This window comes from Hetaerina americana, unplaced genomic scaffold (genome assembly GCF_022747635.1).
Source record: "Hetaerina americana unplaced genomic scaffold, ioHetAmer1.1.p SCAF_15, whole genome shotgun sequence".
In the NCBI taxonomy this organism is placed as follows: domain Eukaryota; kingdom Metazoa; phylum Arthropoda; class Insecta; order Odonata; family Calopterygidae; genus Hetaerina; species Hetaerina americana.
This window is the reverse complement of record NW_027286625.1, coordinates 11,916,888-11,935,025: the sequence shown is the minus strand read 5'-3', so window position 1 is coordinate 11,935,025 and position 18,138 is coordinate 11,916,888. Positions and strand designations below refer to the sequence as shown.

Genomic DNA, 18,138 nt, shown 5'->3' with positions numbered 1-18,138 from the left:
ATAATCTCCAAGCAAATTAAGGCATTTGTCATAACGTGTGACAAGTTTCTGTATTCCTGCTGCATAGTCCTTCGCCGCCAGCTCATTGAGATACGCGAGGGACCCATCTTGCACAAATTTTTGCATAATGCAGATGGTGTTTAACAATTTCATGAACAATTGTTCGAGAAACATTGGGAAAATGCTCACAGATGTCATCAATTGTGACGCGCCGATCGTTCCTCACGAATTCGTCAACTGAGCTCACCAGTTGGTCTGTAATGACAGACGGTCTCTCCGAACGCTCATCGTCGTGTGTGTTCCCCCTCCCCATGTTGAAGTTGCGACACCACCGCCGAACAGACGACTCGTCCATTACATTGTCTCCATACACCTCCTTTAATTGGCGATGAATATCACATGGGCGAACGTTTCTTGCATTGAGGAATTTAATCACTGCCCTCACTTCACAACTGGCGGCGTTCTCAATTTTTTTAAACATTGTAAACAATCACAGAAACAACACAGGCAATGCTAGCGTCACGCAACTTGGCTCAGAGAAGGCAGACAAGCCACTGAAGCTATCTGACCTCGTCCAGCGGCTACTCGCGTCGTCAGCACTTCATGCGGCACGAACGGGTACTACTTTCCGGATGACCCTCGTATATTACCTTTTTGAAACGTACGCTACATTTCATATCAACTAAATTGTGGTCTGAGTCCGCATCCGCTCCCGGGAAGCTGTGGGAATTTATCACACTGTTCCTAAACCTGTGTCTAACCAGGATATAATCTAGCTGATATCTTCCTGAGTCACCTGGCATTTTCCATGTATACCTGCGTCTTTTGTGGTGTCTAAACCAAGTGTTGGTGATGACTAACCCCTGTCTCCTGCAGAACTCAACTGCTTTCTCCCCGCGGTCATTCCTCGTGCCTAAACCGTAGTCCCCGACCTCATCACCATCTCTTCCTTCGCCTACCGTTGCATTCCAATCCCCCATCACTATCAAATGTTTCCCTGAAGGAACACACGCGATCATGTCCTCTAACTGATCGTATATCCTATCGACCTCTTCTTCCTTATGGTTGCTCGGTGGCATGTATACTTGAATAATAACTAAGTTCGTCGGTTCTGCTTTTATCTATACTAGTAGTATTCTATCCGTTACCTGCTCTATGTTGACTACGCTTCTTTCTACCTCTTCATTAAATACTATGGCAACCCCTCGTTGGCTCTCCTCCCCACCGCTGTATATTATTCTATACTTATCACTCCAGTAATCCCCGCAATCTTTCCATCTCACCTCGCATAGACCTAAAATATCTATATTTCCCCTTTCCATCTCTCGCTTAACATTCTCCAATTTCCCTGTCCTCATCATTGTCCTAACATTCCATGTTCCTATTCTAACTAATTTGGTCTTCTTCTCCTGCGTCTTCTGTCCTGCTGCTGCTGGTTTTCCCTTGCAAGGGTTTCGTGGGATGACGACCGCGGAAGCCTTGCCTCCCCCGCTGCCGGGCACGACACACGGCCGATTGGGCCGAGCCTCGACGTTGCCAGGGCTCAAAGTATCTCTATTGTCCATCATATATTTCTTGGGAATGATAATTGAGGTGGTTTCCCGTTGCCTTCCTCAATAGTGTTTTTCACGTGACACCATCACTTTCTGGCCGCCCCACTGGGGTCAGACGCCATTGCAGCCGCCTCACTGAGGAACAGACGCTGCGTGGACTACCTTTCGTCTGGCTCCTAACCTTCGACCTATCTGGTACGGGTGACCCTACCGGGAGCAATAATTATTACTCCCGCCAGTTATATGTGCGTGTGTGGGTGTGTATATATATGTAATAAATTTAGGGAATGGTACTAATGTTAAGTTGAATTGTGGACCAAAAATATTATTTTAATTATAAAGCAAACAATTGAGCACCATAAATTGCTTTTATTGTGCCTAATTATTTCATGGATAACTGGTAATATTTGGTTTTCCAATGCATAAATTGCTCATTTTACTTTAATGCAAAAACAGTACATTTTACTTTGATAGCAATCCGCTGAAGCTAATAGAACTCGTAAATGAAAATCTGCTACAGTTTAGTGAGAAAAAGAGCCTTCTGAAATTTTTAAACCTTTCCCCATATTATTTATACCTTAGTATGGACATTTAATATGGTATACATATTTAAGAGTATATAAACCGCTGGATACATGTACAGTGGGGAATAATTAACAATTTATAAGATAAGAGAGCGCAAAATCATTATTATAATATTTTCAACATAAGTGTCACCCAAGCACATGGGATTAAGTTATAAATCATTTAATTTTGTCTAGTATAACTTTGGATAATACTGGTGAATAGTCAATTTCTCTCCTCACTCTGCCATTTGCCATCATTTGAATTATACTACTAGTTACCAGTAAGAATAACGAATTAGTAATATTGAATTAAACATAATGTATAATTGACTACTCTTAGAATATCTACGAGTATCCTGAGAAAGCAAAATATAATACATGCTTCTATAGCCCCGAAAATAATACATTGTTTTACGATTTCATAATTTTAAGATCTTTTAGCTATAAAATTATTGAACATTGGAAATAATGTACTTGAATTGTACAATGTACTAAACTTCTTACAGTTCTTAACTATTCAGCGGAGAGACTCAAGATTCTATTCGCATTTTTTGCATTTAAAATAATCTTCATTTCTTAAAACTATCTTCTTCATCAAAAATCAACCCCTTCATTAACAAATTTGAATTGAGATACTCACAGTAGTTTAAATGGGTCATAAATGCTACCTACTTAAACACTCGTATTCTAATGAACGGTTTGTTCGATTTTTGCGTTGGAGATTAAAATACTCGCGATGCGATTGTTCTATCAAGAATTTAGTCGGCCGTCAAAATTCGAAAATAAGCCGTATGAAGCGTATCTTTGAATTTTCGTCGTGACATGTTTTAACGCTAGCTCACATCATAGTACCCATTCTGAACTGAATCTTTAGAACCCGTTCTCGAATAAAAGGATATATGCGCATGAGATCCGCAGTGTTTCCTCGAAAGCTTAAGTTCACCCGACGAAATATATCGCCTTATAACATGACGGATTACTCTATGATGCCCAGGGAATTCATTTAATTTGTACTATATTCTTCTATGATTATTTACATTTAATGTTTCCCCAGAAATCATTATTATTGTCATAATTCGAAAGCACCTCTTTCACACATAGTATTTTATACACTTTCACAAAACCCCACCCGAGCTCTACTATCAGCTCAATCAAACTGGAAAGTTACTAACGCGGAAACTTAGTTGCATCCTCTCCTGGGGAGCAGGAGAGGGGATACGATCAATCAATGGCCTTAATGAGATATTTACCTCACATACGGCAAACGGACGTGGTAATACATCTCGATAAACGATTTCAAAACCCGAAAATCTAAAAAGATATTTTTGTCCAGTTCCAAATGAACTCGGATTACCTCAGATACCTTATCAGAGAGACTTTTTAGATATTTACAAGTATTATACGTTGAACAAGAACTCTCCCCAAATTTGTATTGAAATCATGACTGGACTAGAATCAACGGAATGACCTTATCCTATTGGAGTATTTTTATTTAGAGATTTTTTCTAAGTCGAAAGAATCATGTTATGCTGTTGAAATAAATCTGCATGCGCTTCGATGAAAACATTGGCTTGAAAAACATTAATAAATTCACTCTTCACAATGCCAGTGAAATAGGACGGACCCAATTGACCCAATGACACCTCGAAAACTCTCTAATTACACAGAAACTTCAACACCACAGACAGTTGAGGTGACGAAAAAATAATTAAATATATCCACAGGAATTTCGATGACCCTTATTAAAGGTCAATATTAATTCGAAATCAGTCCAATATATTGGACGAAATATATATCGAAGAAAAAGAAGAAATTGCTATACTATCCTTGAGTACTCTTGGTGGCTAGCGCATTATTATAAATTTCGGATATTTGAGATTTTTGAAGGCGACGGAAGGTTATATAGGAAATTATACATTTTAGTAGGTCATCAAATTCTTGCTCGTATTACTTTCAGCTGACGGACGCCATTTGTATGTAACCTTTTTGAATTCCTCGTCATTTTTTGTAGATTACAGGTTGCCTGTAAATTTTACGTTCATGCATAGCAATATTTCAGATTATCTTCCACGGTACGGTGAATGAAAACATGCAGGAACCAAAAACTGATTTGAAAACTAAATAACCTTTCACAATACCCCACAACCGACTATTTCCTTCAGGACAAGGAGACCTCAACGCCGAGAATCGAAGTGTCGGAGACATCAACGTCTGTAAATCTAGCAGTGGAAGTATTTACTGAAGTTGGTGTCCTGGAGGTTGAAGTCACGTATCACCGATGATATTAGGCAAGGATATTAATTTTGGAACACATGAGTTCATACGTTCGAACCCACGGCCTTCTGTCAAAGAGATCTCATTACCTACCGAAATAACTTGTCATTCTACGTGACAATACATTCCTAGCGTGAAGAATGTATAGGTATTAATGTAGAGATTGGCAATCTTTGTTTGAGCTGGAATACACAATGAAGTCTCTGAAGTGTTGTCCGATTATATTTGCAAATCAGCAGTAAATTAATAAGCATTTCATATAGCCACAATAAAACACCCTAAGTTTGGTTTTGATGGGAGAAAATGGAGCTCCCTTCATACTAACATTAGGTTCTATGGTATGCTATGATTCAAAATTTCAGCATAGAGGGAGGAGAAGGACTCCCTTTCCCATACTTCCAGTGGTTCCCTACTTGGCCCTTGAACAAACAAAATGTTACCATTATGATTTGGCCTTGTCCAAAGGTATCACCCTGGATTTGAACATGAATGTACCAACCAGAAGCTTATCCCTCTATAAATTAGACTTCTATGATGGCTCCTATGTGGATTCAGTGCTTGGCCATCAATTGAAAAGTTAAAAAATATTTTGCCAGCCAGATGGAAATTCTATTAGTCCTAAGGTTGGTGACCTCTGCTGAACGATAACCATTCTCACTTAAATATTTCTCCCTTCGAAGTCCTTAAGCTAATCATCTCATTGTGTAGCGATACATGAGTAGAATAAAATGCTTCATGAAATGTATTTAGCAGCACTTACTCCTGACTCATTCCCTAACTCCCACAATATGACTACGTGGTGGATATCTAGCAGGGATCACATTATGGATACATTGAAGGGATCACATGAATTTGCAGCTACCACCTAGGCATACAAATGTTACCATTTTTTGTGCATCGGACTTATATGATAAAGGTGAATTTTAGAATCAAACATAGGTAGATCAGTTGAAGATTTAGAATCCAAGAAAACAGGCAAGCCCTTCTACCATACAGTAAGGTGAATAGTCCATGAGGAATACTGGAGGAAATTTTTGAATGTATAAAGTTACATGTCTGAGGCAGTATGAAAGGTTTTTTGACTCAACAAATCTTATCCTGTAAACAGGTAACAAAATGAAAAGGAATTATCTTCTCCATTGTGGCAATATTCCTCTTAACAGCATGTTTCCATATACATACATTTAAATTTCATAGCTGCTGGAAGTTTTAATTGAACTAAAATCATATTGTTTCACACAAATTACCTCCAAAGGAATGCTCAGAGAATAGAGAAGATCAGGCAATCACGATTTTTGCACTCAGTTCTAACTATGAAAATAAAGAATATCTTGACAGTGAATTTCTAATTTTGAGATATTGTGGAATTGCTATCACTTACCTCTTAGAGGTGGGTACTTAAGAGTTGCAGACACTTCAGGATTCATGTTAAAAATTCCAAAATAACCATCAAGTCATAATTGCTTTCAATTTAGAGGCACATCTTCTTTTTCCATTTCCATTTTGAAAGCTCGTCATCATTTGATTCACACTCTGACGATCATCTGTCATAAAAAGTAGTTAAGCTCAATTGAGAGAATTGCCAACTTGAGTCTAGAGGGATTTTACCCCTGAATATTGAAATCTTAAGTAATGTCTTGGGCATCTGAATATATAATAAAGCACTGACCCTCATGTCCATCTGTACTTCCAGGGATGATAACTTTCTCATACATTTTTATCTTGAAATCCAGTGCTGTTTTTGTACACAAGGTTTTTGATGAACATAAGTCTGTAGCCCTTACAAAACAATGCAATACTTTCAGAGTGTAAAAATCATTTGCCTTGACTGGAATTCAATCCTGGATCCCTTGATGTCCAGCTGAGTGCTTTAGCCAGCCCTTACATAACTCATATATTGTCAATCAAGTTTTCAAACCATGTTAAACGTTCCTTCATGGATATTTTAGAGTTGGCAGAGGCTCTACAGGTTATTCACAGCTGGGTGTTTTTAGGGATTTTGTGATCCAATAACTGGAATAGTAACATGTTTATTATTAACTATAACAATTATTTTAAACTGGAAATACTAATAACAGTAGTCATTTGCCAAAGCATACTTGGGTTTATATCATTAGACATTCACTACTAATTTTTACATGTAAATGAAACAGGACATCCAAGATTGTATTGATTACATTATTAACAATATTAAATTATGGTTTTAGGGACTATATTTCAAGATGTATTAGTATTAATTATTCTTGGAATATAGGAAAGGATGGAATAATGTATAAATTTGACAAAGGTCATAAACGTATGCATTAGGAAAATGATTTCATAATAAATGGAATATAGGTGAACAGCATATATGGGATCCTAGTCTATATCCCATATAAGATCACCGCAAATCTCCTGTTTCTTGTGGGTGTGTTGATAACATAAGACAATGGGTTGGTTTGCCAAATGAAAACATTAATAACTTGTAGGAACTTTATTTTACAATTGTCATAGCAAGGAATGGTGAAATATCAATCAGTTTATCTATTCCCTTTCTTGATGATGGAAATCATAATTGCTTAAATGATATGCTATATTTACAGCTCAACTACCAAATCCACAATATAATACAAACATTCTTGCATACCAAATGATAAATTATTATTTTCAAGCATACTCAGATTAATTATACATTTCCACAAAGAATCATTGAGGTCTAATAACCTATTTATTGTACTCAATGAAATCCAATATAAATCATTTTGTTGATCACACCTACCTGAGCATGTATTGGGAAAAACCCTTCATGATAAATTTTGTATAAAAAAACATAATTGGCTTTGAGCTTAAGTAATAAAACTCACCATTTGTGAAATTATTTCAAATGAAGCCGATATTAACTTTCCTGTTGCAAAGAACAATTTGATTTAACATTTTCAATAAAAAGTAGAAAATTTTCCCTTCCAGCTTTTTCATATTTTGAAATGTCCATAAGTTCCCTCATTCTACTAGAATACTGCTTTTCTAAAATCAAGTAACTGCATATTGTCCTGAGTTTAAGGTATAGATTTCTGGGACAAAAAGTTGACATTTGTTTCAAAGTGAAATAAAATAGTTCATATTTTTCAACAGAAACTTTATATTTAAATCTGCACATCAATCCCAAAAATTTTTCTAACTAATGGGAAAATTTTAATCAATAAAGGGAAGTGAAATTCTTACAAGACATGGTTAAGTACCTAGTAATGACAGCCTTGAGTGTCACAAAATGGTTTTGACAGTTAAAAATTAACGGTTGATCACAAAGTATATCTCTCCTTAATTTGTGATAATTCACAGAAAATATACATTAATAAACATTGAAATTAATAAAAATACATGAGTTTCACAAAAATTGTAGCTGCTAGAGTAATAAATAAGTTTAAATAAAATGGATGAAATTAGATTTTTGGAGTATTGTCCATTCAAATTTGGACTGCCCAGAAATTACTTTTTCTCTCAAAATTAATGACTTTAAGCAGTAATTCATGATATGAATGATATCAGTAATGAATGATTGCTATCAGTTCATGAATGATATCAGTAAATTTTTAGCAAACATATTTTTTTTCCTTTTCATTCCTTAAACTTTTTTGAAATAATCTCTAAAAATTCATCCTAACACCCCACTATTAATGAATACTTTGTAACAGCTCTTCTATTACTCTATTTAAAAAATGAGACAATATCTCAATTGGAAATTTAGGGTGGAAGGAGAGTAAAATTCAGTATTTTTAACATGGACTGATGAATCTTCCTGATGATATAGTATTGATGGAATATCTTAACTTCATACCATCAAATACCCAAGCACTCCCATTGGAAACAATTACTCAGTTCACTTTAAATTCCATTTCAAACAATGTTTTGCAAATCTAACGCGCAAAATTTTAATAACATCATTCCTTTAAAATTCAAGATTTTTTTGCAGGGTGACACATTTTGTTAAGGGATTGAATCATTATTGCTCTCGGTCTTTGGTCAGGATTCCATGAAGTCCTTTATCAAAATATTTTGAAAATTGATCTGCATCAATTCAAATATCTTTCCTTCCATGTTAGAACAGGATTCATCCTTTTCTTTATGCACTTTGAATGTCAAAATCACAGTAAATTGCAATTATGTTTTGGATCAATGGGTCTCACCAGATTTGAGATAAAAGTAAAGACAAACTGCTTCAACCCACAAGGTACTTACTTTTGTAATATCCCATATAGCTGTTACTTGATCCAAATCTTAATTTTTAACATATTTAATTGGAAGTATGGATTGGCAAGAAATAGGAACTGCTCAATTAAACAGCATACTAAATAATTAATAAACTACGTAATAATTTTAGAGTAAAAATATTGATCCTAACAGAAATAGTGAAACAAAATGCAGTGGAAGATATTGATTATTATGGGGAAAACTGTTCAAGTTCGCTGATCACTTATAAAGGAATAAAAATTATATCATATTCCTTGAATAAAATAAACCAGGAATTGGGCGAATTTTTCCCTCATTTTCCTCATAATCACATTCTCCTTTTCTGGGCATTTTGAAAAATCATGGGTAGGGACATTCTAGTTGAATAAGAATAGCATAAATCATCTGATGATTAATCTGAACTATATATGAAATATCTACATAGCTACGCAGAAAAAAAATAAATTAATGGAATAACAACAACATAAAGGGAGACAAATAATAAATAGTATCATAAAAAGCAAAAAAATAGTACAATATTAATAACCTACTACATACACAGAACTAATCACTCCGGCAGTCATTGTTGCACAAAGTACTTCTAGGATTTCAGTCTATAAATCATGAAAATAGCACAATTTTAAAATTTCTATTTCCTCACACTAAAAAAACTATAATTTCTGCTTTCTATGAGAACAGAAATAACCTCCTCGAAAAAAGCAACAACTTTTTCTTCATCCAATATTTTCTTTTTTTGCACACAATATTAACTAGACAGCTCAAGCTTAGTATGTTAATGTTAAAATTTTTTATGATGCAGACAATGAGTTTTTGACACTATCATTGGAAAATTTCGATAAAATTATTCACAATTCAATTGATTCCTCAAATCTGTACACATATACACAATTAGTTTACTGGGAAGGGGAACTTCAAATCTTAATCTTGTGGGAACATGGCACATTTCTTTTAAAGCCAGGTTATGAGAACATTCATCAAGAGCCTTTCCTGATTAGCACCACTTGATGTAAACAGCATCAAAGTGACACATAAATCAATTCACGAGGCCTAATTAAAAAAAATCACTAAGAGGATCACATAGGGGAGGCAAAACGGAAATGCCTTACAGTATCTCACCAAACGCTTGTATCACCAATTTGAGCACAGCAACCGCGAACGTAAATGGGAACCCGATTTTATCCCTGTAGATCCAAAAACCTTGCGACAATCTCATTCGATAAAGAGGCAATCCTTTGTCCGATTGATGCGAAAACCACCTCTCCCACGCTTTCTCACCGCATAACCCCCTTTCTATCCATCCCCTGACCTCCTGCCACGCCCGACTTCGAAGACGAAGAGGTCCCCATGTCACTACTGCTGTTTCCCCTCCTCGGGTGCGCCGGTGGGGACCGAGAACTCGAGCTGATGCCGGAATCACTGGATTTTTCGCTGAAGCAGCGCCCTCCGCTGCCCATGTCACCCGCTCCCACCGCCTCCCCGCCCCCTCCCACGCCACCACAGCCGACTACACGAGTTCCATCCATGCCCGAACTTTCTATCACAGCCGCTAACCTACCTGGCAGCGGACCACCCTCCATCCTCGCGCACAACTCGTCGTCGACGCCCACTGGAATGTTCGGCAGATAGAGTTCCGACCCGCTGAGGGCCGACTGCTGCCGCATGGGGGCGCTCAGCGGCGGTCCCGACGGCGAGGTTGCCGACTGCATGGGTCGCCTCTGCCTCCATGAGTGGTGCCTGCCCCAGTCGAGGTCGTTGGGGCTCTCCCCTTCGATCTCCCCCGGGATCTGCCCCACCGGCGTGGGGGGAGACGGCGGAGGAGGGGACGAGTGGCAGTGCTGCGTTTGGTGCTGCCGCCGGTCGGACGGCGGGGGACACTGGGCGTGGTGCTGGTGGCGGCTTCGGCTGTGGAACGATGCCGAAGAGGAGGAGTGGCTGGCGGACCCATCCGTGCTGGACGCGGGCTCGTCGTCGTCGCCGTCCACCCTGTCACCGGATGCCCCTCGGTCTCCCTCATCCCCGTGGTCTGAGAGTGGACTCCCGGGAGCTGTGAAAATTCGCAGTTGTTCCAATTTTTACCACAAGCTCAGCGACCGGAAACTCGCAGGATGGAATATAGATCTAGACATTGTGGCATGCCCTTGTCGCTGATTTCCCTTCAACTACCCATAGATTCAAACATGCAAAGTGCTTCTTCCAAAAATGACCCAGAGGCAATATCTTATACCAGTAAAAAATAAAAATATCCACAATCTGTAAAACTCGTCCCTTTCAGTTAATTGAAATATGTGGTAATTAGGGCTTTTGCATTATTTTTGTGGATGTACTGTCTAAACAAAATTTATCTCACCTAAAAATATTGGTAGCTAATTTGCATCTATTTATTTCCCTTTGCACTACAATTGCACTACCTTACCCTATATTGAAACAATAATCTGCTTATCTAGCAACCACAAAATATTTGGCCAACTTCTTTAAGTGAAACCAGACAAATAGGGGGAAATTATCCATTTATGATACCTTAGTTAAAAACAATGCACAATATGTTGAACTAAGGCTTTAAAACTGTGATAATTTATCCTAAGAGGGATCTCATGATCAATGTCAATTAGCTTAAATTTTGCAGAAATTTCCTTTATGTCATGATGCTTTAGTGGTTATCCAGCAAAATAAAATTCAAAGTGGTTGACAGAAAAAGTATTGTAGGCAAATCTGACTCACAGTCATAATCATGAAGTAGTTCCACAGCAGTTAGGATTTTGGCACGATGCTCTGCATTGCAGATTCCAAGATAATCTAGGTCTTCCTCTTCAAGATCTTTGAATAGTTCAAGGTCTTCATAACCATTTAGAACAAAGACTGATATGTGTTCCTGAAAGGAAGAAAAAGTTTGTAAAGGAAAAGTATGTACCAGAAATCTACAGTCTCTACATAATTAAGGCAATCAGCTGATTTATCTGTAAATAATACTCAGAACTCAGATTAGGCATTCTTCATGCCAATACCAAAATGACTTGGATATTCAGTAACACCCACCATGACTAACAGCTGTACTTATAGTTAACTCAGCACAATGCCTCAGTGTGCCCAAAACATTTTTTTTATCATGAACTGTTCATGTCAGCAGAATACAGCCATAAATTTACCCTGCAGACTACATAATCAATTTCTAGGCAAAGAGAGTATGATTTTTACTCTTACAAAGAACCAAGTGTTAACCAAGAAACTGGATAACCCACTCATGTAACATGCATAAAAATATTACTTTTGGTTACTTGATTTAAGCAAATATCTAATCAACTTTGCTAAGATTCATAAAAATTTTAAATATATAACATCATGTTTTGGCTTTGCCATACTCTCAACATCCTGATCATGCAAGCACATATATGCCATCTCAAGTAATCATCAGAAATATGGACGAAAATTATTAAGGAGAACTCAAAATGTGAGCATAGGCTAAAATTTGTCCATTAATACTCAAATTTGGTATTTATTTCTGAATAAAACTCACTCATTTTCGTTAAGTATGGAAAAAAGTAAAAACAAATTATAATTATCTAAATAAAGAATTCCCAAATAATATTATGAGCATTTATGGGTTAACATTTCTTAGAAATTAACACCTGATTCAGTGCCACTGACTTCAATTAAATCAAAACAAAACTATTCTTAAAACAGCATTAGGGATAATGGAAAACATTTCCCATTACTTGATGAACTAGCACCCGAGGATGACATTCAGATTCGTGCCACAATCATCGGTGAAAAATGGTGCCAACCTCTAAATTGATCCTCTGCAGAAGTTCCTCCACAGATCTTGGACGCCCACGCTTGCCACTTCTGCGCATTCTATGGTGGTGATGGTGGTGGTGATGATGGTGGCCATGGGACCTTGACTGATGGTGCCCCGTTTGGAGTCTGCCCCTCTCCCCCCACTGCAGTGGACCCTCTCCTAATTCATCATCTGCACTCAAATTCCTTGACCCTCCCCGCCTCCATTGGCTTCCCCTCGACTCCATCAATGGCTCAACATTGATAAACTTAAAGGTCCCTATCCTCCCATTGAGATGTCCCCGCCAAAGGCCACTGGCATTCATGGACAATATATCAATTATGTCTCCCTTCTGCAAGTAAAAATGAGAGAAGCTATACATGAGCACACTGCAGTAAAGGAAAGATGAGGCTTTTATTTTGGCAAATCTGGAATACATTTTAGTTGCTTTTAATTGAAGTATTTAGCTAGTACAATGTACATATCATTTATTTGATACAAAAGGGGTACCTATGGCTCGAGAAAATATATGCTGCAATGCTTATCATAGAATGGCTAGGGTAAATAATATTCACTCAATTAATACAATGTACATTATTGAACTGCATACAACAAAAAGAAGAATTTAATGGAAATTAATATTTTGCTAATGATTTTTGGTTAAAAATATAGACAAGAAATCATATCTTTATTACTTTTCTATTATTTTTCTTTCAAAAATATCATTTTGGTGGACTTCACATTAAGTATTTGGAGATGTAAAATAGAGATTGGAAATTCAAGTTTTATCAACGCATCTCAAATGCGATTCCTCCATTGTGACATTGGCTCCAATTCGGTTCACTGAAACGCTCAATACAGCAATCTTGTTTGAATTTGTTTGAAAATTGCATTTGGGATCAATCAAAATATTTCAAATGAAAAATTAATGTACTCTGAATATATAAGACTCAATTGCATCCCAAATAAATCATTTGTTAAATAATTTTCAAAAAATATGATAAAAATAATTTTATATGAATTACCACAGCATGCTGGAATAAATCTCATAAATATCGGAAATATATTCATTGAGAATGCTACTTTCAATAACTTACCTTGAATTTAAGAGCATCTGTGTCATATGGGCTGGGGTTATAGTCAACTAAAGCTCTGGCTTTTGCACTGCCCATGCCAACAATCTCCTGGCTCCACATTCCTCCATGACCATCTCCAATTGGTGCTGATGGACTGCATCCTGCATTAGGTGAAGTCCATTGGGCTTGAGAGCCTGAAGCAATATGAAAATATCATTGTCACCGTTCTTAAGACAGCAATGTGAGATCAAAGGGCTATGAATGGACTATTCAAAATTCTGCTATAACTACAATGTAGCTACAATATTTAAAATAAGAAAGATTAACCATCTTCTACAACTTGGGGTAACTGAAAAATTGAATATGAGACATGTTTATAATAGTGGTGGATGTTAGTTTTTAGGGGAGGCAACCGACAGCTGGTCCCACCAGGAATGGATGGGAATGGAGGATGAGTGGAGTGAAACTCGGCATAGGAATCAGACTCATAACAAAAGGCCCCAAGGAGTCCACAGCTAAATGTCACATCCAAGGGATGCCGTACTCACTCAAAGTGCTCTCCACAAAGCACCTCAAGTAGGAATTGTAATACCACTGAAAAAGATCTGCTGTTGCCAGGATTTGAACCCAGGCCATCTGTGTGGGAAGCCAGCAAACTACTCACCATACCATGGAAATCCCGATATGTTAATGCATGGTGGGCTTTGAAAGTGTTCATACAAGCAACATGACGTTTGTATGCAAGTTTGATCACAATTGAAGTTGATGTCACCGGAAGATGAAGATTTTCTTTAAGATTATATAAGATGAGGAGTTTCTTTGTAAGTTTATAACTGTAGACGAAACTTGGCTACATCATTTGGATCCAGAAAGAAAAGTACAATGCTTTACCTGGACTCAGGGTGCACCTTACTTTGAAATTGAAATTGTCTTCCCTCTTTAAACATTCTAAATCAACTGCATTACCTGTGCCATAGGGTAGGACAGACCCTTCAAAAGCATCTTGAAGTATTGAACAGGTCTTGGCTGATGATTTGCTCAGGTTAGAACAAAATTTTAATGAAGCAAAGTACTACTTATATGCTAATTCCTTCATTGGCATGGGTTAACTGAACATGCTAGAGTTCAATAAATAACAAATGTACTCTACATGTATTACACAATAAGCTAACTCTGCAGCATAAAATTTAAATACTTGCCAAAAAATTTTGTAATCAAGAAAATTTATGATCTTCCTTCATTGAATTCTCTTAGAAATATGAATTTCAGGATGATAGTTTCATGAAAATGTTTTTTTTAGAAACTCTGAATAATATTATAAAATTTTAGTTATGAAGAAAATAACGTGAATACAAAATAAATTACTTAGAAACCTGAGACAAATACATATGAGTTAACTAACAGGGTACCCCCCCCCCCTGCACAACCTTCATCTAACTCCATGTGGATAAATCGAAATCATTAACTAATCAAAAAATCAATTCCACTTTTATAAGTGACACAGGAAAACATCATTTCACTGTATTAAAAATTATGCAATAATATATTGAAAGGTTTTCTTCCAAGTATTTCAGAATTATGTTTTCACTACAGAAAATCTCTTTTGTTTGGTGAAAATATTTGAAAAATTTATAAAATTTTTTGAGATTCTTCTTGATTTTATAAATGATAGTCAACCAGCTAATGTACGTGTTTGGAGGGCATTAAAAGACTAATAACCACTTCTAAAATTCTAAACCTCAGGCAACTAAACAAAATATGATGCTCTGAACAGGAATAAACCTTTCTTCAGTTCTATATACCTACCTCCTGTCATTTCATCTAACATACCTATTTAATTCCTCCCCCTACCCCACTTGCCTATGCTCTCCCATCTACTACATCCTTACAAATCCCATTGGCAATCAAAATACTCCAAATTGCCCAAAATACACTCAAGAGGATAAACAATCATGGAAGGCTTTTAATATACAGGCATGCAGAAGAATGGATAAAATAAAATGGATGAAAAGGAAATCAAATTTTAGTTTTCAATAATTAGAACAAATATTTTAAGGTAAGATTAATAGATAAAATTTCACTGAAATTTGCAGACCCTTGTGTTTTACTAGGCATTAGTGAAATTCAAATCATAGTTAAAATAGAGTTGAAAGAGGATACAGATTCACCATCACAAAAACATAAATGGAAATGTGAGAATTTATTTTTTGGACTGTTAAAAAAAATACAAATGTTATTAAATGAATAACCTTATCATAATCCATTTTCTCAAATGCAAACTTCTAAATGATGTCTTGCCTCATCAAATTTAAATTATTAATCGACAGTTAAAGCATTTCAAGCATCATGATTTCTGTTTTAGGAGTTCAATTTTGACATTTCAATAGATGCACACCATTGAAATCATTTTGGTAGTTTTACTTAACAAATAAATTAACCTCTTTAGAATCTTGCCTTGATAACATTAAATTTTTCAAAAAAAAACAAAAACCTATTCCATATAAAATTGACCAGTGAATTTGAACTAAATTAGACCACTACTACATATTATTCCCATTTAGAAGGACTATGAAAAAAATATACTGAGACATTATTTTCCTTGCTTTAGGTTGTGTCTATTACTTCTTACTATCAGCAACAGACTTACTGTTTGATGCTGATAGGCTGTCTGCTGACCCATTAGAAAGCCTAGAAGACTCTGGAGCTGGCGATGTCTGGCTGTGAACAGGGGATTGGTGTCTACTGGATGGGCTTCCCACTGATTTCTGGCTCCTCTTCCCTTCCTTCACCTGCATTCCTTTGCCACACACTGATCCGAAACCAGCAGCAGATGAGGCCTTTATGAGATCTGATGCCGATGAACCACTCCCAAGGATGTTTGAAGATCCTCCCTTCAAGGTAACGTGCATAGAAAATATATTGTTTGCCCATTAAGATTAAATAAAATGTGTACATATAAAATAGTAATCAACCAAAGAACTGAATTAAAATCAGGATCCTTAAATGAAATGTGAGAAGTGCTGCCACAGAAAAGAAATACAATTAAAACTAGTTGATATTCTCATCATTCACAATATTTTTCTCTTATCTTCCAAACCCACACAATTGATGGGAAGTCAAAACAAGTTCCATCTCCTTTTAGGAAGTCTTCTTTTCAATGCCAATTCCCCAACATTCATTTTGGAAAATCCTTGTATAATAGAATCCAAAAAATCCATGCTAGGTTATCATCTTTTATTTTTGCTTTCAGTCAGTCTTTATTTACACAGCGATGTGAATGCTCTATCATGTCTTCCGAGCCTGTTTCCTATATTTTGTGAAGCTTTTTGTCAATTGGCACCCTCCTATTGGTAACAATGTGGATAATCAGTAACTCAGGGTGAACAGTACAATCAGATTGACAAGTGGCCATAGATGATTAATAGCTTATCATCTGTAGACAAGGGATTGACATGAATAGTAAAATGATCACTTGTCAAAATATGTGTGAGGGTAACAATTTTTTGGTTAGGCCACGGTCAATATGACAATTTTTTCTATGGATATTTTCTTGTTCTCATTAAATAATTTTTAAATTGAAATACAATACATTTTACTGGTAAATTGAAGTTTCTATTAAGTTCAAATGTTATTGATGCAAAAATTTAAAAAATCTTTTATGCAAAGATATAATTTAACTATACCATTTTTTTAATTAATGTCCAGAAATACACCTCATTACTAATTTAATTTATGCTATACAGTTCTTGGTGAATGATTCAATTATCCTCTATATATAAAACTCATCAAGCCATTTCTGGCATAATTTATTTGTAATCAGCAGCCTAAGCAAATGGGGCTAAGGCATAATAAAATTGGAATTACTATGCACAACTTGGTATATTGGAACTATACACATGTAGGTAGAATGATCAAGGTAAAAATAATGCATCAAAGTCCAAATCCAAATATTAAACTGCCTATATTCATAATGAAAGTGGAACAGTGAAAGACGATTGTAGATAACATGCAAATTTAGCAAGAAATAATGTTCAATTTATTATGGGTATATTTTTGCATTATTCTGAAAAAAACTGGTAAATAGTCTCTGGTAAAACTGGTCTCACAAGTACTAAAAATATTATTAATGTGAATACATTTACAGAAGTACTATTAACATCAAATTTCAGTTGACTAGTTTTGCAGGCATGAAAATTATGAAAAATAAGGATGTATTATAACAGCCAAAAATCTAATCCATACTTGTGTACATTGGAACAGGTTTAAGATTTGCTTTTGGACGTGGATTTTAGACATTGATGCTGCTGTTTTGGTAATTTTTGTTTAAGGAGAACTCACCAGCATCCCTTCACCCAGCTTTCCATCCCTTATGCTTGCTTCCTCTTCCTCGGCCACACTTTCATCAACACTCTGAGTTGAGCGTAAACGGGATATCTTACGCTGGACTCCTTGGCGTATCCCTTTCATACGTCCAACAAGGGATGCTCCCACCCGGCTCCCACCACAACCAACAGCAGAGTCCTTAGGAAGGAATGAAGCAATTAAAAATGCATAATAAACTTTTCCATTTTTTACTTTACAGCAATATAATCAAGGCACTAGGAAAAAACCTCGGTGCTACCAGTTGCTGAGCTACTAATGGTACCAGTTGCATAAATAATGGCTAAACT

General features: G+C 36.3%; 1 protein-coding gene across 1 annotated transcript; it reads right to left on the bottom strand.

The window, feature by feature from the left end:
- Positions 1-9,891: 9,891 nt before the first annotated feature.
- LOC139686889 (uncharacterized) lies at positions 9,892-17,935 on the bottom strand. Its single transcript, XM_071583965.1, has 6 exons — positions 17,807-17,935; positions 16,116-16,359; positions 13,490-13,662; positions 12,400-12,744; positions 11,339-11,489; positions 9,892-10,664 (listed from the first exon to the last, which is right to left on the bottom strand). The coding sequence occupies exons 1-6, from the start codon at positions 17,933-17,935 to the stop codon at positions 9,892-9,894; spliced, it is 1,815 nt and encodes a 604-aa protein (XP_071440066.1).
- Positions 17,936-18,138: the final 203 nt, after the last annotated feature.